Source organism: Gymnogyps californianus, chromosome 2 (genome assembly GCF_018139145.2).
Source record: "Gymnogyps californianus isolate 813 chromosome 2, ASM1813914v2, whole genome shotgun sequence".
NCBI lineage: Eukaryota > Metazoa > Chordata > Aves > Accipitriformes > Cathartidae > Gymnogyps > Gymnogyps californianus.
The window spans coordinates 959,535-979,071 of record NC_059472.1 but is presented as its reverse complement, the minus strand read 5'-3'; the positions used below and the strand labels follow the sequence as shown (position 1 = coordinate 979,071).

Genomic DNA, 19,537 nt, shown 5'->3' with positions numbered 1-19,537 from the left:
CCAGACATACCCATGCCAGGCACTGCATGTGCAGGGCACCACATAACACCAGGCTCCCTGGGCACCTGCACATCATGCACAGAGCACTGTGCACAGCCAGGAAAACTGGCACCGGAGTCATCATCACTTGGTTGTCACGTACTGCCCAGGCTGGGTGCTGCCACATCTTCGTCCGCTGCTTGCAGCACAACCCCACGGCACTTCCCATTTGCTCAGTGCTGGCACTGTGTGACTTGAGCTCAGACCTTGGACTCCGGCACTGTGACAAGACCATGTGTGCCTACAGTTAGAAATGCCACCTCCCCTCTCCACAGGCCACGCTCAACATGGCCCTTGCTCCTAACAAACCAAATGATCAGCTGAAGTGACCTGTGCAGGATATCAAGAGCAGCAGAGGGAAAAGAGGGAGGAAATTCAGCCCCAAACCAGCAATTCCTGGATGCTTCCTGGTGATTGTTCCTGGTTTTTTTCTTTTTTTTTTTTTGTAGAGACTGACTGGGGTGTCTACCTTGGGAAAGGCGATTGCAAACACCCTTAGCACAGGCTACTCAGACAGGATGCCACTCATTCCAGCCCAGAAATGTAGGTCACCCCTGTCTCAAGGCCTTCCGTTTTATGAAGGGAACAAGGAAGGGAAATACCCGAAGTCTCACAACAAATCACGCTGAAGAAGTTGCACTTGGCAGAGAAAAAACATCATCCACTCTGCACTCCCAATCTTGATCTTTATTAGTTAACAGTTTCAGAGGGGATACAGTTTTGCTTCTAGATCTTGTTGAAAGCAGCAATGTCAACGCTCTGCACCTGAAACGGAACAAAAGCAGCAGCCAGAGGTCACCAAGGTGTTTTCAGACACTTACAAAGAAGTCAGTCACATCGGGGATTTCTTCACAGCATGCACTAGCAATGCTCAAACAGATCAAGCATGGCCCAGGTCTCTTCGGCCAGCTCCCCAGCTGTGGTAAGAGGACCTTTAAGGACTGTTATTTAATATTCCTTGCAACATCAGTCACAACGGGACACTGTGCTAGTTACTGCACAAATCTTTAGACAGTCCAGCCTACAAAGAACATCATATTAAGGGTTTCTAGCAACGTTAAGATTAAAGTTCCTGATTTATTCTAAATATAAGCAAAAGAGCAGTCAAGATCAATAAAAAACAAGTATCTGGCCTGCTGCTCTCCCAACAAGAAGACTGGGAGCATGACTGAGCCTGCGTATTACCTAGCACAGGGCTGGAGCTCCTCCTACCATTTCCATGGAAGGAGGAAGGATGCGGATGGAGACATCTCCTCCAGTCCCAGCCACCAAGGTTAAACGTTTGTGTGTCTACCCTGGTGCTGCCCAGGCTAAGTGTAAAAGCAGGGGTTCTCCAACGTAACAGTTGGTGGAGGCTGGATGAGCAGCAAGAGCCTGCCTGCAAAATGGCTCTACAAAATACCTGCAAGGTAGCTGCATCAGCCAGCCTTAAAAAAAAAAAAAAAAAAAATTTAAATTCACAAGTGTCTCAGCAGGCAGACACCATCAATTCCATGCAGTTTTGTTTTAAAAAATCCAAGTTTGCCAAAACCTGCAAATGAACCTTAGTTAAAAATGACCTTAGTTAAAAATGCCCCACAGGTCAGGCATCGCCCAGCATTACACAGCTCACTGAAAGACTTACGTAGTCTTCAAACTTGGTGATCTCCTCCTCCAGGATGTCTGTTCCGACTTTGTCATCCTCCACTACGCACTGGATTTGGAGCTTCTTAATGCCATAGCCTACTGGGACCAGCTTGGAGGCTCCCCACACCAACCCATCCATGTGGATGGACCGGACGCACTCCTCCATCTTCGCCATGTCAGTCTCATCATCCCACTGCAAAAGCGTGAAGTATGAACTTTAGTGTTTTCCTAGAGATCACCATTAGCCCCAAGAGGTATCCAGTGACTTAAAATTCAACACTGCTTCTCTCAGTACATCTCAGCTGATGCAAGCTGCCCTTTCTTGGCTCCTATTTTCACCACAATTAGCTGATGGGTGAAGCCAAGCTAAATCTGATTTTGCAACAATGCTGCGTAGCATGTTGTGTTGAGTCTACCTATAGGCACTGCAGATGCAAGGGGGATTCTTCCTGCAGCAACACAACCGCTTTGGAGTGCTCACTTTAAAGTGACTTTTCCCATCTCTCAGAGAGCTAGCCAGCCCAGAGTTTTTGTTCTACCATGACAATTTGACAAAGACAGGTTTATTTCCATCTTCAGGGCATTTATTATCTGTCTTTTCTTCAAAGAAAAGGGCTAGTCTTGGTCAGGGAAACCTCAGATAACAGCCTGCACTTGCCACGGTGGAAGGAGCAGGGCAGCAGTGCAAAGGCTACAGATCCCGGCTGCAATATCCCACCTCGCTCTGACCCCTTGTTTGGAAATCTGCAGGTCCTATCTTCACCAGTCCACTCAGATGTGGAAGTGAGACGATTTACAGCCTCCTGCAGCACAAGACATACAGCCTCACTCGGGAGCTCTCCCACTTCAGTTACTCACTGGCTTCACATCCAAAAGAATAGAAGACTTGGCGATAAGACCCGGTTTCTTGGCCTTCTTCTCTGCGTACTGACGCAGTCTCTCCTCCCGGACTTTGGCAGCCTCTTGGTCTTCCTCTTCATCATCACTACCAAAAAGGTCAATGTCATCATCGTCATCTTCCTCTGCAGCAGCTGGCTCAACTTTCTTTGCCGGTGAAGCAGATGGGAGCTCCACTTTCTTGGAGGGAACACTGAACGGTTCCACTTTCTTCATTGGGGTGACATGCATTCAAGTTTGCATTAAGGAAAAAGGGGAGAAGATTAACCTAAAGTTGCATCAGAGCAGCACTCAAGAGAAGCTCAGGAACAGAAGTCTACATTGCTCAAGACAGTGAACATGGCCCACACCGTGTGATTTGTGTGAAGAATCAGCTATCAGCCATCAAAATAGGACATTCGACCAGACGGACCTTTGAACTGGCCCAGCACGTCCGTATTTATATTCCTAGAGCAAAAACCACTTTGTACCCAAGAGCTGATCCTTCTCCTAAGGGCTCAGGATATCTATACCATAAGAGTCTGAGTGGGACAGCAGTTGGGAATGCAACCGAGCGTCTTCCCCTAGCATGAGGGGGGCCTACGCATTCCATAGGCTTACTGCAGAGACCACCAGCACCACTGGTAGCACATCTTCCAACCTTTGGTGTCACGCATTCAGCTCCCACAGAGCTTTCTCTTAAATTAAATACATTCTTATAGGGGACATATTAAAGTGTCACCAATTCTGCTTCTCTATTAGAACAAAGTGGCATTTTACCTGGTGTGTGCTAAGAAACTCACAGCACCATGGGCTAAATGCTAATCAAATATATATTAACTCCAAAACTTGCACAGATCTGCACCAGCTCTCCCCTAGCTGAAATCTCTAACGTAGCTTCTTTGCTGGTCTTAGGGCAGAACACTCCTCTCTGCACGTACTATTTGGGAAAGATGATGAGGCAGCTGGAAAAGCTGCAAACTCATCCTAACTATGAGCACCTCTCCCTCCTCAGCAGACAGCCAGGAGACCTCAGAAATAACCTGGCACTTTGTGACTGTGAAGCATTCAAGAACAGCACTTTGCCAAAGTTCACCTGGGTTGGAGGAACCGGTGAGGGCTGGTGGGAGGTAGATGACTTTTCCAGAGCATTCAGGCGGCTTTCCAACTTGAAGATGGCCATCTGAAGGTCTGCAACAACTGCAAGAAGAGGTGGGGGGGAGAGGAAAAAAAAAAAAAAAAAAAAAAGAACCTTATCTTGTAGGCTCTGTATCAGCTCTCAAGTCAGGACAAATCTGCTAAGGGGGCTTTAAAAACACCAGTTGCCCCAGTCAGAGGGAAGCCTGCAAAGCTCTGATCAAGACACTGGCATGCGCTCACCTGGCGACAGACAAAGTCAGTAAGGGATACACCCCACAGAAGCAGGACCCCATCCAGTTTTGCTTTCGTGCCAGAAGATTCTCCTACTTACCACTGCGAAGGTTTTGATTTTCTACCTCCAGGTGAGAAATTCTGGAAAGGAGTTCATTTTGGTCACCAGCAGGCCCAGAAGAGGTTGTGCTTGCACTCTGCAACAAGGAAAACCGAGATGAAACCAAACTGTTCACCTACTCCCAAGCTCAGTGGTTCAGCGAAGCAAAGCAGAGTCATGCCTTCAGGGAAGAAGAAAACTTGAGAGCTAATCTAAGAATAAGGATATTTTCTCTAAAGGCTTTATAAAAAGAATATACTAGCTCTATAGAATGAAGCATGGAACGTATCTCCAGAAATTCCAGCTGGCACTGATGAGCAAAGGATAAAGTAATTCTCTGCAGTCTCAGATCACAGACTGCCACTAAACACATAAAAAGCTTGGAAAGTTTCATGCTAAACCCCTTAAATGGGGCAGCTGGTCTCCTCTTACAGACAAATTGAGGCACAGAGCACAGAAGTGACCTGCCTAACATCACACAGCGAGTCACTGTGAAAGCTGGAAAGAGATCCCAGCATTTCTATACTCCCACCTTCCCCCATCCAGCCTTTAATTCCTGTCCAAACAACTTAAACCTACTTTAACACATCCTGAGGGAGCAATTATACCGATCCAGCTTCAAAAGTATTTGTTTTAACAGCAAAAAAGAGCTTTCATTTTTTTTTTAAGGAGGCCTTTATCTATAAATTCAAATCAGCAAAGGGAAAGAAAATAACAGGCCTTCACGCTTTGCTTTAAGTGTCATTTATAACTGAATACAATAGAGGAAATAATTTATACTCTTTCAAGTGCACCCTGCATATAATTATAGTGTGGTTCTCGGTTGCAGTTGACATGCTTCTGAGATCTCAGCAATCACTTAAGACGAAGAGAGGGGAATATGGGGGTTAAGATGGAGAGAGAGGAATATGGGGCACACGGAAAGCAGATCTCAGGATGCCCGGCCTTGGGAGACACATGGAACACTGCAAGCTGCTCCTAGCAGGAAAGCCAAAGAGACCATTCTCCACCCACCCAAAAAGGGTCAGGGGCCAGAAGTCAAAAGCACCACGAAATCAATCTGACACAGCCTTTGCAGTAGATGCAGGCTCAGGAACGCGAGTGCAGATCTGCAGTCCCCGGACACCAAGCTGGGAGACCTAAATGCCCTGGTAGAAGATCCTATTATATAGGGCGAGCTATGACCACGTGCCAAAGGACAAATGCTTCTCATCATAAGGAAGGAGAACTTGGTCCATCTCTCCAAGACAGGGATGTCCTTGCCCTACAACGTCCTCTCAAATCACACAACCAGCTTCATCCGCGCGCAGGTGACTTACAGTTGAGCGGCCTGACTGCCTCTTGTGACGGGCAGAAGGAGCTTCTTTACTACGAGGAACTGTCTTCTGCTGCAAAGGGCAAAAGGTTTGGGGGACGTTTCGTTCAACACGGAAGATAGAAAAGGATTTCACTCATGCTGGAAGAGGCAGCTGAAGTGCAGGAAGCAGATCCACATGCAGGACAAATCGTTAAGCAACGAGATACAGCCTCACACCAACTACACACCGAACAAAGCCTGCACAGAAACATTTATCCATGAACTCTGCCATCTTCTTGTTAAACATCTCAGTGCCTGCAGAAAGGTCACGCAGCTGGGTGGCAGAACTAGATTGAGATGTCTAGAGCACGGTCTCAGTCACCTCCCCATCTGTAAAATCAGAGGTGAAGCAGGTGCATGCATTACTGCATACTGGTTCTCTGGTCATCAGATAAAAATCTAATACCTGACAGATGCAGAAACACATCAAAGTTACCAAGACTCTTAAGTCTGCAATTACCACTAATGCATCTCTCCTAGAGAGGAGTAAAGCAACGCAACACCGGTCTGCACTAACAACTTGATAAGACCCCTGCGTGGGCTTCCATCCTCACATGCACCACCAAGAACAGAGGCTGCTAGCCACAGCGGGCTCATCGCACCAGGCTAGCCCTTAGCCTTATGCACCAAGGACAAAAATTAAAGCTCAGATGAACTCGTTGCCTGACCTCTTCCTGTTCTAGTTACACCATCAGGGCCAAGGTCTAACTTAATTCAGTGAAAAGTGAATTCTGGCAATAGTCACATCCATCCCCGCCCCTTGAAAATGCACTTCTTGTTTTGACTCATGAGCAAACACAGGAGCTGTGTGACCTGCAAAGAGATACACAGCTGGGTTTTCTTCCAAAAGCAGCTTGCTGATTCAGCTAAGCAGCAAGCACCACAGATATTTGGCAGTCTGAAGCCCTAGTCACCTTCTCAAGCCAAATGCTGAAGCATTTCAGCAAGCTCTGCGTTTGCCCTGGCGACTGGCTATCCTGCGCACGACCGTGGATGTTCAGGACACTGCAAGATGGCTACGCCTATTCAGTGCTGCAGGAACAGCCAGCTTTTAAACCCTGGCTCTCAGGTTTAGTGGAAGCATTTGCTACAGAAGCCAGCTGTGCCTCCACATTTCTCTTCCCTGTTAGTAATAACCCCTCAAAGATGAGAAATCTAAATTGAGGCAGTACCATCTACCTTTACACTTGTCAGCCGCCATCCTGGAGTCTCACAAGGAATAGGTCAGCACTGCTCCTCCCTGTAGTCCCCGCAGGAAAAACATCTACAGCTTGGCAGGAGGCCTCCAGCTCGAGACGAACCTGCCAGCCTTGTGTGGTTGTGTCATTTAGGGGAAGAGTTGGAGAAAATCACGGCCATTTTCCCAAAAAAACAGTGTAGCTATGACTTGCAAGAGCAAGATGAGAGGACTTGGAAACACTCTGGTCTGCATGAAGCTGTTCCCAACAAGGAAGAGCATGGGAAAAATGACATTTTGTTATTTCAACAGACCTTTTGAGTAGTATAAAATACTAGGATACAAGCCTAGCTGTATGTTGCTCTCAGGTGCTGTTTGTAAAGCTTTGTGTAGCACCCAGGGAATTGCGCAGAGCAAGGCAGAGCTCTACAATGCACAAATTCCTTCCCTTTTCGCCCTTCCTTTGCCAGCTGACATTGAGCCTGCAGGTGAGACGACATTAAGGTTGCAAATACAGATAACGAAGTCCAGAGGAGAGTCAGCATTCTCATCAGGGAGGCATTTAAGTATGTGCCTGCCCATCAGTATGCAGTAATACAGGTAGCACAGGCACTCCAGGAGCTGCAGCACAGATATCTGGGTGACCCCACGGGGAGTCGAATCACCTCCGGGATTTCTGAGCTGCAAGTTGCTAATGAGGTCTCTGCAGAAATGGTAAGATTAATTAACAACCCGGATGCACCTACAGGTTAAACACCCAAAAAATTCATGTGAATAGTTCAGTGTTGTGCACCTGGATGAACAGATTCAGCATATGCCATATGCTAAGCTAATCCTGAACCCGGATTCACTTGGTCCTCCGTGGTGTATTTTTCAAGCCTGTTTAAAAGGGAGGTTTACAACACGAAGGGGGCTCACAGCGCTCACAGACACGGCACAGCGCAGCATTTAAATCAACACCCTGTGGAATTCAGACATTACTTGTTTGTCCTGGGCAACCCCAGGGCAGGGTGAGCCTGAGCACAGCCATCTCTTGCTGGCAAGAAGAGAGGGTTGCCTGCCCCAAGCTCAAGCAAACAAGAGATTAAAGGTCTTCAGAAACCGGGCCAGCTGTCCTTTGGGAACCTGTAACCTGTGTAAAGCACGGTATAAGAGGCACAATGCTGAACCAAGTTCCTAATTCTGGGTGGTGGTCAAGCCACACTTTCAGAAATTGTGGAAAAGTTGCCTTTATGAGACTGTGGGCTTTCCCCTGAGGTGAGGATTTTTCAGGCTTTTACAGATGTGGTCACCAACCTAAGCTACACACTACCTACAGTGTGTTTTTTCCTCTACACAACCAAGCGCTATTTCCTCTTCTGACTCAACTATGCCAAGAGGAAGCTCAACACAGTGTTTGTGAATTTTATCAAGGACAGTAATTCAAAATCCCCAAGGTGGGGAGTTCCAGAGCATCACTTCAGTCCCTTCCTGCACATTGTCTCATGGATGGAGCTCTTAAAACCTTTGTTTTTTCTAAGCTTAAGCCACAGTTTTTGTGCTGAACTCACGTTAGTGATATACTGACCAGTGCTGCAACCTATTCAAAATATTTTGCATAGCAGAAGCACTCAGCAAGCCTGGAACCACACCAAGGACTGCATATAAATTTAATCATCCAAGCAAACTAAAACCCTGGCACTTCTTGCTTATGAAGGGTAGAAAACAGAATGTAGCCTCAGCCTCAAAGGGCTTTCAACATCTAGCCCTCTCTATAGTTTGACTCTCTAAAACATACTTCAAAAATCAAAGACAAGAACACTGACTAATGAAAAAAAGTTGGCAAAGGTTACATTTCCACAAATCAGCTGAAAGAAATCTGTCTGGATAACTACAGCTAAGAGCTCTTGCCTTGGTATGTCAGGCCAAACTAATGGACACAGCTGGAAAGCTGGCGCTTCCCTCACTACAAGAAGTATCTGGAGGTATCAACCCTTTTCCCTTAATTTGAGTTAACCAGTTACAAAGAACCGCATGCAGATTTTACAAGCTCTGTTACAGATGTGATGCGTAGGTTTTCCAGTCTAGAGCTCACAAAGCACTCATAGCTTCATCCAAAAAATAAACTTATTTCACGCATGCAGAGATACGACACCCTTCCCCTCAGGTCAGTCTACCTGAGCTCTGGAAACATGGAAAGTTTAGCCATGGTCACATACACAAAACTGAACTGTGGGGAAATGGTGTTGAAGAACTAGAAGAGGCTTTCCCCTGCCTAACATCAGCAGGATGGATCCTGGCTGGTTTCCTACAGAAGGTGTGACCGTTCCCTGCACACAAATGTTATTTCTGAATGTGGCCTCCGAACACTTTAGCAAGATCAGAGGTTTTCTGGGAGCTTTTCTTCTTTGAAACCCACACGCAGGAAACGCACAAATACAGAGGCTTTGTAAGAGGGAGCTGAGGTAGAGAGGGAAATAACAGAGCTTCAGACTCCCACACCAGCCACCTACCCAGTGACATCCCTTTCGTTACAGCCCCCAGGGAGGGTGTAGGAAATGAGAGTTCAGTCACCCGCTCTGTTGGACTTGCTTATGATCTCAGGCAAGTCAATCCTTTCCGTGCCTCAGGTCCCCAGCTGTAAGATCTCTCACCACCTGCGGTCTCAATGCCACCAGCTGCAGTACTGCACATGTTAACAACTCTGTATCTAGGAAAGTATTAGCGATCGAGCAGACGTCAACTGGAGAGATTGTTTAAAGCAGAGATGACCATGCAAAGCAGGATGAAAGGTATGTGCAAACAAATGTTTCCAGCATCAGAGCTTTGTACCCTCCTTCGGGAGGTACAAACCACTGCCTCAACCCTTCCTAATGCTCATTCACACATTTCAGAACAACACTATCCAGCTGAAGCAGATCTGAAACCAGCCTTGGCTGAATTTCACAGCAAAAGAAAGGCACTAATCTTCCATCTTCCCATCTTGTAAGAGCCAACTCTTCACTCACTAAATCTTTAGACTCCTGACAATAACTCTGCATGTTCAGGTGGAAGGAAAGACTAAATCCTGACTATAAAAACATGCTTCACTATTGTTCTGTAGATCAGACACTACAAATTTGGCTTTCTGAAACATAAAATCAAAGTTTAAGCACGTTCTAAAGTCAAGCCTGCTTTATGCCACAGCTGTCCAAGATTAATGATGATCCTTCAGAAATGCAAGCTACAAAAGCTGATGTTTCAGACTTGTTTCTCAACAGCTCAGTCTTCCTAACTAACACATTAACACAGGAGAAAACCACCAACTGTGGTTACCGCTTCAGGTTCCAGGGCAGAGGTGTGGCAATGGGTGGAAAAACTGAATAGGTGAGCTCTCCGGGATATCGTAATAAGCTGGGGTAAGGCACGATCAGTTAAACAGGATTACAAAACAGAAAGGAGGAGGAGGTCACTGTTGCCATGTGCTCTGCTTATCCAAGCAGCTGCATATTTTGGGAGCAGAATGGCAGCTATAGGTTAGATAACTTATGTAGTGCCCCTGACAGCAATGCAGATTGGGGTGCACGATGCTTCCCCTAATACAGTCGTGCAGTAACACAATGCTTTTCCTTCAAGCCTTCAATGGAGAGTCCCAATCCACTTTATGCAACACCCCAGATTCCAGTTTTAAGGCCCTATCGCTCAGTCCTGACCTTAAATCCTCAAGCCCGCCAAGCTTTCTTCACAGGAAGAAAAAAAATCCATCAGATGCATGTTTTATATTCAGCACTAACCCTAACAAGTGCCACAGGGGTGCAAAGGACTTTATATTCTCAAATTTCTGTTCTGGCTTTGGTCTGCTGCTTTGCCAGTTCTCCCAGTCTTCCCCACGACAGGACCTGGACGATCCAAACTTACATGCTTCTCACATAAAGAAGCTCTCTAACAGGAGTCACAGGCCAGGGCAAGAAACACTTCATCTTTGGCAAACCACAGACCATTCTGCAGAATGAGAATATGCCTTCAGGGCAGACCAGCGGTACTGCTAGGTGATTTGTATTTAGGTTTCCTGTCCCTACTCACCACCATCCAGCCTCTGCTCCTGAAGGAGGCAGGTCTTGGAGGAAGCAGCTGATGCTAGACCTTGCCCAGTTTTGAAAAGCTCTTTCCAAAGGTATTTAACACTGTGCAAAAAGTTCTCCAGCCCTGTCTGGGATGGGGGCTCATTTCCCCACGTATTTGCCTTACAAAAGCTCAAACTAAAAGTCTTCGACAGGGGCTGATAGTCTCTACTGAAAGCCGAAACATGTAATTTCAAATCTGAACTTAAATGAGCCAGTTCAGGAAAATCTTCCCTAAGCTGTTGGCTGAAATACTGATGCTGAAATAAGAAACTAACATTAGAAAACTTCCAAGTATTTTCCTCCTCAACATGTTTTGCTTTGTTTTTAATATTACTAAGATGTCCCAACTTTCCATTAATTCCAATGCTGTATTCAAGCTGTATTCAGGACCACTGAATCTAACCAAAGCAAGTTTAATCCTTTTGTCAAATTTGCCCTGCTCTTCCTGCATCCACTTCCAAGTTTCCAGTGCAGTACTGAGTATCTTGGATCGCTCACATGAGCGGTTGCAGAAGTTGCTTTTGTAGTGTCAAGTTCAACAGGCACAGTGAGACCACCGTGGGGAAAGCAATTAGCCCAACTCCTTCGCATTCACCCCAAATGTACGGCTCCTTTCTGCTTGCGTTAAGGAGGAATATGAAATATTCCCCTTGAGAAAGGCTCGATTCCCTATTATTGTGCTGATCTAGACAGAAAGTGAGGGTGTTAAATACCCCAAGAGGGAGCTATGAGGCCAAATCAATAGAGATAAAGGATGGATACCCTCAGATGGAAGATACGTACAGGTATGTAGTAGTCTCACTGCAGAGGTAAGAAATCAAGACACATGGGCTGTATTCTGTGAATCTTCTTCACACATGAAACCAGGCCACTTACTAATTTAAGATCTAAGCTTCCTTTGAAAAATTAAGAGTTTTAACAGTGCTGGCTGTACGTATCGGCACAAAAACACCTCCAGAAAGGACGTTACTGAACTTCTACGGGACGGTCCAGACTTAGAGCTAGTAGCCAAGCTGAATTCCCTAGATGCAGCAGATGGAAGATACCATTTTTTTGCACATACCCTAACTGAAAGCAAAACAGGAAAGAGAAGGTGGCAGCTCAGTGTACCCCAAGAGAGACATACATACTCCTGCTGGCAGCTGAGTGCTTTGCTACCCAGCAAGGTTATTTTAACAGTGACTCGTAACTGGTTAGAGAAGACTTGTGGGAACGTTCCACCAGGACAACAAGAAAAGAAATGCACAGTTGAAGAATTTTAACCCAAATCCAGTTAGTTTTAAAAAGCACTGCAGGCTAGCAAGCAGGTAAGCAGCATGCACTCTAGTAGTAACGGTGCTCTTGATCACATGGAGCTATGCTGGTGGTACACAGCACTGCACGCCTTAAATCTTCTCCTCTAACTTAAAAATAAGAAGCCACACAATCTATGAAGTGGTCACAGCGGAGTTCTGTGAGATGCACCACAGCTAAAAATGGTTGCAGGTAGCCAGCTGGTGAGAGAGCTTGGGTACTCACTCCGGCCAGCGATTTCTGGATATTCTCCCTGGCTCTGGCAATGTCGCGTAGGATCGTGCTGGCTCCGTTCTCCTGCAAACAGTGCAGAAAGAACCAAGATTTTTTTAAAAAAAAATATGAAACATTGGAAACTGGTCAGGGAAGTTAAAAAAAAACAAAAAAAGGCGGGGTAAGAGTGGGGGAGGGTTCCTTCCAATGATTCAGCAAGTATTGCAAAATTATCTGCAAGAAGGATCGGTTCTAAATCAAGCAGCACCGACTGCAGTCCCTGATCACATCAGGCCACGTGTCAAGATCATCCAGTCAAGAGCTTTTAAATTCTCCATTATTACCCTGAACGGTTTAGACAGCTGCCAGCCAGGCAGAGGGTTGGAGTCACTTCAGTACTCCTTAGAGATCTATCGTTAGGCAGCCCTTTTTTGTAGTATTACCTGTCACTGTATTCAGGCAAGAAGTGACAGCCCAAACTGAAGTCTTCTATCCAGAGAGGTATGACCCAGAGTATGGCAGCACAAGTTTTTTTTTTTTCCCCCATGCTCCTGCTGCCATGCCTTAGCCTGGATTTGAAGATTCCCTTCCCAGGGCACAAATTCACTTTCCATGATCCATTTACTCCTTGCCTCTTCCAGACTGCAACCCCACAAGCAAGATCTGAGACATGAAACTGCCCCCAAGCCCAAAACCCCGTGTCAAATAGACCACAGAAGAGCAACAGCCTGGACACTTTCAGGCGGATACCACTTCCAGTTTGCAGGAAGGTTTTAAGGAGCATGGATCTTTTTCCTTAGCAGAGAAGTGGCTGATAAACTGCTGCAGGATCTCTCCCAGAGCCTTCAGACCCCCTCTCAAAGGCAGAACTTCTTCACTGGAAGCTCCTTACGTGGCATGAAATAGTCCAACTGTTCTTCTAAGAGCACTGCAGAGGTTTGCACTTCAACATCTACTTCAAGCGCTTATCTATAGCTTCTAATTTTTATGCACATGTCCTAGGTGCTGTGCCACCACTATACTAGCATGGGCAGCAGGAGTAGACAGAGTGTGCCTAGAAGCTATTACTTAAGCAAAAAGCTTCCCCTTAAACACTTGCAAGACAGCCATTTAAAACTCTAAGCAGCGTTCTACATAACCAACCAAATGCATAAGCAGTTAACAGCTCTTTACATGGCAGGAAGAGGTTACAATAGCTCTATACCTTTAAATAGTAATAATTTCAGGCTAATATTTAACGTTGAACTACTTCAGCTCAGGTATGCTGCAGCAGCACCATGCTTCCCCTCCGCCTGCTCCCCCCAACTCACCAGTACTGTGATGCAGTCTTCTGCAGGAGCACACTGAATATTTTAGGGGTACGAAGAGAGGAACATAATTCCTGTGTTTTTTGGAGCCATGGTGCCTCTCAGCATCTCATATATACCCAGTATATCCCTTGCCAAGGAAAGCTCAGCTGCTCCAAAATGGCAGCAAAACAGCATCTTCCCCGGCTGAATGGGGACAGGTCGATTCTTCGCCCAGCATACTGCCCAGCCCAGTCAACAGAACCGCAGTTCTCGGGGCTTACGGCTCAAACTGTGCCCCCATTAGATCACAGATAGCATCCGTGCCCTGCCATAGCAGCCTGAAAAGGTTAAGAGTAACTGCTGCAACCTATAACTGGTTCGCCTGTTGTTGCAAGGGCGTCTGATCTCCCACTACACTGGTTGTATGGGACAAATTCTTCACAGGCCACAGAAGATGGTCTTTCAAGAGGCAAAAGGGGTCATAACTCGGGGTAGGCTTAGAGAGCTCCAGAGAAGACTCTCACACTTGGAAAAAGCAGCACCCAGAGTGGAAATAATACAGAAGTGCACGTCCAGGTGGATCGTGTCCTTTCGCCTGCTCTGTACTAGCTCTTAAAGCTCCAGCACTCTGGTAAGCCCCATCTGAGAACAAGCATTACCTGCTGGTGTGAAGAGCTGCTAACTGGCCCGTTCATCTGCTCATAGTATCTTCTCTCAGCATCGTCATACTTGTATTTCTCAAACCAGATCTTCTCATGCAAAAAGTAGTCAACTGCCATTTTTCTGCAGAAAGGAAAAAAAAAAACACAACAAAGTGAGATCGTAGAAGTATTTAAGGTTAGCAGCTTGCAATGAGCTTGTCAGAAGAGCGTTTTCTTCCCCCATAGAGCTGTGCCTGCAGCTCTCTGCTTGGCGGTTTCCCCTCTGGTGGAAAGCTTTAAGTAAACAGGATCCTATTAAGAAAGCAGGGCAGTCTAATCACCCACTCGTCTGCCTGGCCTGACCTGCATTTAGTGACAGAACACCAAGTGGGGACAGAATACATCAGCTGATCTGTACCTTCTTCCACAAAAAAGCTTTCAGAGCACGATTTTCTAGATCATGCTAGACACATGGCAATCTGCTGCTAAGAAAGATGTCTTGTGTATGAGAATCAAAAAGGGAATAATGCTTTTAATTCTTATGACGCCTGGCCACAGTGAAACCAAAGACAGAAGAATATGCAGCTCCAAGCAGCATGCTCCACCGTACAGCGTGCCAACGAGGGAGCACTCTGTATGTGACAGGCAACTCCTGACACTACAGCTCAAATTTAAACGCATTTCAGTCTTCCTTGAACATAACTCAACTGCATTGACAGCAACTGTTGGCTGCCTTATGCTAGTACATGTCTCTACCTGGTCATGCCATGCTTCACTAGGCGCACCACCGAATCCTCCTGTAAGGAACAACCCGGCACAGCGTACTGCCTGACACCGACAGCGAACAGCCTCCAGGAATCCAGATACACACACAATTTACAACGGCACCACAGGTAACTGCACACATGCCCTTTTGGAAGCCGCTGCAACCGTTTAGAAATTAAAATCATCAGCAGTGCAACACTTGCAAGGGACAGACACCCGTCACTACACAGAGGAACAGCGTAAAACATCCTAACGCTGCTGCGAAATGGTGTTATTTTTCTTCAGTGCAGCAGCTTCCAAAGGTTAATTTCTTAACTCGAAGGCAAATGATGGAGCCCTTGCAACAGTAAGAGAAGAGGATGTGCCCTTATTTCAAGCCAGGGGACAGCTACAGAGCCAACATCAGTTTGAGGAGGTGGTGAGAGCAGGGACAGAGCATCACAGCAAAACCACATCGTGACCAGGTTCCACCACACAACGCAGAGAGAGCAACTAATAGCAACCCACAAACCCTTTCCTTATCAGCTCAAAACCCCACAGCTCTCCAGTAAAACACTTCCGCGGAAACGAACAGATGAGTCTTTTGTAAAACAAGCACCCTTCAAAATCACCCAACAAATCCTAACAAACTCGAGGATCAGAAGTGTCAGAAATAAGGACGGATGCTCCAAGAGCTTTTTTTCCAAGAACATAAGTCTATCTCAGCACTGCAAAATAATGTCTAAGCTCTGGCCTTTGGACAGGCTCCCAGGGCACTACAGCCCTCCGTGCAGCAGACTTCGCAGTTCAGCCAGTCATATATAAAAGCACATATTTAACACAGAAAGCATGGTATCATACTGCACCTCATTCAGGACTGTAAAAGGAAGTCTTCAAATGTTTCCATCCGTAAACTGATTTATAACTGCAAGTTACAACTATGAAGGTCATCTACAATTTGAGAATGAACTCCTCCTGCCCAGCTACATACATGCATATCAAATGAGCTGCAATCCAGCTAGCCCTCTCCCAAAATTAACAGCAGCTTCCAGACCAAATAGTCTAACAACCTTCTCCCTCAACAAAACAAATACAGCACATGCTCCCACCAGACTGATGCCCTAAATTGTATTTCACTGTCATCCCCAAGCCTTCTTCAAGCTGGATACTGGTAGCGATGCTCAAATGTAGTCACCTCTCGCATGGAGCTCAATGACTAGCCTATGTGCTCGGCAGGAGAACTGGGGATAACCGCTTCTCTGAAGGACCGTGCAGCATTTTAACAGACATACACAGCAAGTAGCCACCATTTTAACTTCTCAAATTCAAAGACAAAACACTGCATCTTCTGCTGTCTCAGCAGGCCTGTTTAAACCACGTGATTACTCCCTCCAACTTCTCACTTTTATGACTTTTTGTATGTAATAAGAATACAGAAAGGGGCACGGCCCTGGCTCCCCCCCATGTAAAGAGGGGGTCAAACTTTAGCTCACTTACCAGCCCTGACTTTAAATGCTTAACCTCTGGCACCACACAAATACTACCTTTAGCCACCAGCATTCATCAGGAGAAGGGGGTTCCTTGAAGGAGTTTCCCCCAGTTACCCTGCCCAGAAACAGGCTCCCTGGCTCAGGAGCAGCATCTCCATTACAGCGGCATGCACGCTCGGTCCTGCAGACACAAAGGATGCCCGTCTTCTACACATGCAAATTCTTTCAGCTCAATCCTGACCCGGCAGTTTTGCATGTGTGAGTGTTACCCCAGAATAAACTTCTCCTACTTCGTTTCTGGCGCAGGTACACTCGAAGCATAAGCAGCTGGTTGGGAGGGTTTCACTACTGTGGGTTCCTGCATCCCCGTATTCTCTCCTGTTCTTGACATTTTCAGAGCCTCAGCTGCATAGTATCGTGACTCGGCGCTGTCATATGTCGGCTTATTAAGCCACACAGTTTCACTGTCCTCATGCAGAAAAAAGCAGGTAGGCGGAGGCTGCTCAGCATCACTGGGAAGCAGAGAGTTGGTGGCAATCTCCACGTGTTTGATGCCCGTTTGCTTTCCAACGCCATGGTTCTTCCTGTCCTCGTGGTGGTTCTTCAATGCTTCGGGGCACCCGTGTTGCTGCTGTCTGACTTTGCCCGATGGATGACCGTCAAACATGTTCTCGTAGAAGCTCTTCTCAGCATCATCATAGAGAGGTTTCTCTAACCACACCTCTGACATGAGAGCCTGCAAGCTTGAAATCTGCGGCTTACCGTTCACCGTCTGGTGTACAGAGCCAGGCAAACTGGTAACGAAGGAAGCAGCAGAATCAGCAATGACATCTGGAGCTAAGCTTGGCGTAGCAGGAGTAGGCAGGGCTGTAACATAGCCCTCATCCGGCGTTCTCAGCCCAACGTTGCCAGCGTTTAACCACACAGACGGGATGGTTAGGACATTTGGAGGAAAAAAGAACTGAGATTTTTCGATAAACACCTCCTCGGCCTTATCAAAGTCAAACTTGTTGACCCAGACATCCTGAACAACATGGTGACACGCAGACAGACTACCATGGGAGCAGGGCAGGGCTGCTGAAAGCATCCTTGGCTTAGGAACATCTTGGACAGCTTTTGACCTGGCCACTAAAGGGGACTGCTCAGCAGTTAGTGCAGTCTCAGGCGCCTCCTGGTTCTGACAATCCACCATTTTCTTCCTGTACACATTCTCAGCATGATCATAGAAAGGCTTGTCAAACCACACGTGGTCAGCTAACAAACCAGTCAGAATAGAGTCTAACTTGGAGGCCACATTTTTGGGTTTTGGAGAACGCTTCCGTTTCCTTTGTTTCTTTCCATTCCTCGCTCTCTTCAGGTCTCCCTTGAATTCACTTTCAACAGAGTCATCATTGCAGACTCCATTTACAGCCTCTACCTCCTGGCACTCCTCCGGGGCCGCAGCAGCTAGCATCGCTTCTCTTTCGTAATGCAGTCTCTCTGCTTCATCATATTTGTGCTTGTCTACCCACACTTTTTCTACTGGGCAGGGAGGCTTCCTTGTCCTCATCTTCCAAAGAGTGGCAGCATTAAAAGATAAGCACAACAATGTAGTTGCAGCAAAACTAAATAAAGCAAGGGCATGCATCAGACTTTAGTAATTTAAGTAATACAAGAGTGTCAAAAGCTATCATGCCATTATTATTCACGGTAAAGAGCCTAAGCATTTAGTTTGATTTTTCCTTTTTTATAAATTTTAATTCAAAGGAATTAAACTGCCTAAACATATCCAGTTTCTGAAGTCAAAATAACCTTCCTCCTAAAATACTTCTGCTGGTCTGACAAGTATTCTGCACATTACTATTTAAAAATAAAGGCACTGGCTGAAAGCACTTCAAATTTCACTTTTGAAGACAAGTGACAGGAAAAAAACGACGAGGTTTTGTTCAAATCCCTGGTAACGTATAACGTATTCTTCCAAGTTAGTAGATTAGTCTTTAATTACTTGTTAGGTATTCTCAACTAGGCACTGTTTTGGGAAGACAGGCTAAAGCAAGATGCCCTAATTCTTGAGTATCTTTAGAGGTCATTGCTTACACCTATTTGTGTTTTGCTACTAGAAAACCAGCAGAGGGAGCTGACTGAAAAACTATGACTCAGTTTTGGTTTCAAACCCCAGTTGCTGGTAAATTAAAATTGATCAAGAGCTGGAGATCTCATGATTAATTTAGCTTACCAAAAAAATCTTCTATTGAAATGAAAAATATTGCATCTACTTTGTGTTTTCCTGCCCTAGTCATACTTTACTACAGAAAAAAAACCATCAAGCAGCTCCTAGTATGTGTAGATTATTGGAAGTGGTATAGGAAATACCTTTCCAAGGACAGAATTTACTGTACTGCTCAAATATCTAATGAGTAGGTAACTACCTCTCTGCCAAACACTACATGGTCAGATCCCTAGTTAAAAAAAAAAGGGCTGAAATGTAAGCCAGCTCTCTCTCTAGCTACCCAGAGCTGCAAGTTTTATAGCTACAAATGTAGCTGTGACAGGTTGCCAAACAAAATTCACATACAGCTGAAATATCCTCCAGACTTCAGTCGAGGGCTTGCAGTTCCAACCGTTCCTGGAAGATTTTACAAGCCTCAAGGCCGGGGTTTGACAGACCAGTAAAAAACAATAAACTATTATTACAAGTAAACACTTTTGCTTTTTTAAACTTTCGATTTAAGTGTATATAGTTTAAAATATTAAGACAATGTAATACTGTATTTCAATTATAAAAATTACTAGGAAAAGCAAAAGTAGATCTTTCTTTTTCTTACTGGACTTGTGACACTGCTCCTCCACCAGCTGCTGAAAACACCGTGATACAGCTAAAAACGTTTAAAAATATCTAAATTGAAACTTATTTTGAAGTCTTTGTTTTACTTTACACTCTTCTCTTGCACTTTACACCAGTTATGGAGCAATAAAACACTTCTTACTACAGACAACTAGAAACAAACCAGTGCTTTCAATAAACATTAATCTACTTGTTACTATCAACATCAAAAACACTCCAGCTGGAAGCAGGCGCATTGCAAGGTAGGAGCAACGCTACGAGCAAGCAGTAACTCATGTTTACTCCTCAGGATAAGCTCTGTTACTACAGCTTCCACAGCATTATCATCAAGCAGTGAAAAATGACATCACGTATGTCACGCGGACCAAAGCCATGCCAGTGCCACTAAAGTGCCTGCATAAGTTATTTTGAGGTA

The 19,537-nt window shown here is 45.7% G+C and overlaps 1 protein-coding gene across 1 annotated transcript; it reads right to left on the bottom strand.

Moving 5' to 3' along the window:
• Window positions 1-673: 673 nt before the first annotated feature.
• Window positions 674-17,847, bottom strand: EEF1D (eukaryotic translation elongation factor 1 delta). Its single transcript, XM_050892877.1, has 12 exons — window positions 17,446-17,847; window positions 17,137-17,391; window positions 16,609-17,070; window positions 14,821-14,861; window positions 14,083-14,206; window positions 12,147-12,215; window positions 4,013-4,109; window positions 3,639-3,741; window positions 2,740-2,791; window positions 2,524-2,700; window positions 1,664-1,858; window positions 674-804 (listed from the first exon to the last, which is right to left on the bottom strand). Exons 1-12 carry the CDS (start codon window positions 17,845-17,847, stop codon window positions 766-768), a joined length of 2,016 nt encoding a protein of 671 aa, XP_050748834.1. The 3' UTR covers window positions 674-765.
• Between the last annotated feature and the right edge of the window lie 1,690 nt (window positions 17,848-19,537).

What these genes read in the sequence shown, in the direction of transcription:
- EEF1D (XM_050892877.1), bottom strand. Translation starts at nt 17,847, where the DNA reads ATGAGGACAAGGAAGCCTCCCTGCCCAGTAGAAAAAGTGTGGGTAGAC. An exon ending in CTCCTGCTACGCCAAGCTTA is followed by an intron (nt 17,071 to 17,136) that starts GCTCCAGATGTC and finishes TCTGTACACCAG; the next exon opens with ACGGTGAACGGTAAGCCGCA. An exon ending in CAGCTGCTTATGCTTCGAGT is followed by an intron (nt 14,862 to 16,608) that starts GTACCTGCGCCA and finishes TGTTCCTTACAG; the next exon opens with GAGGATTCGGTGGTGCGCCT.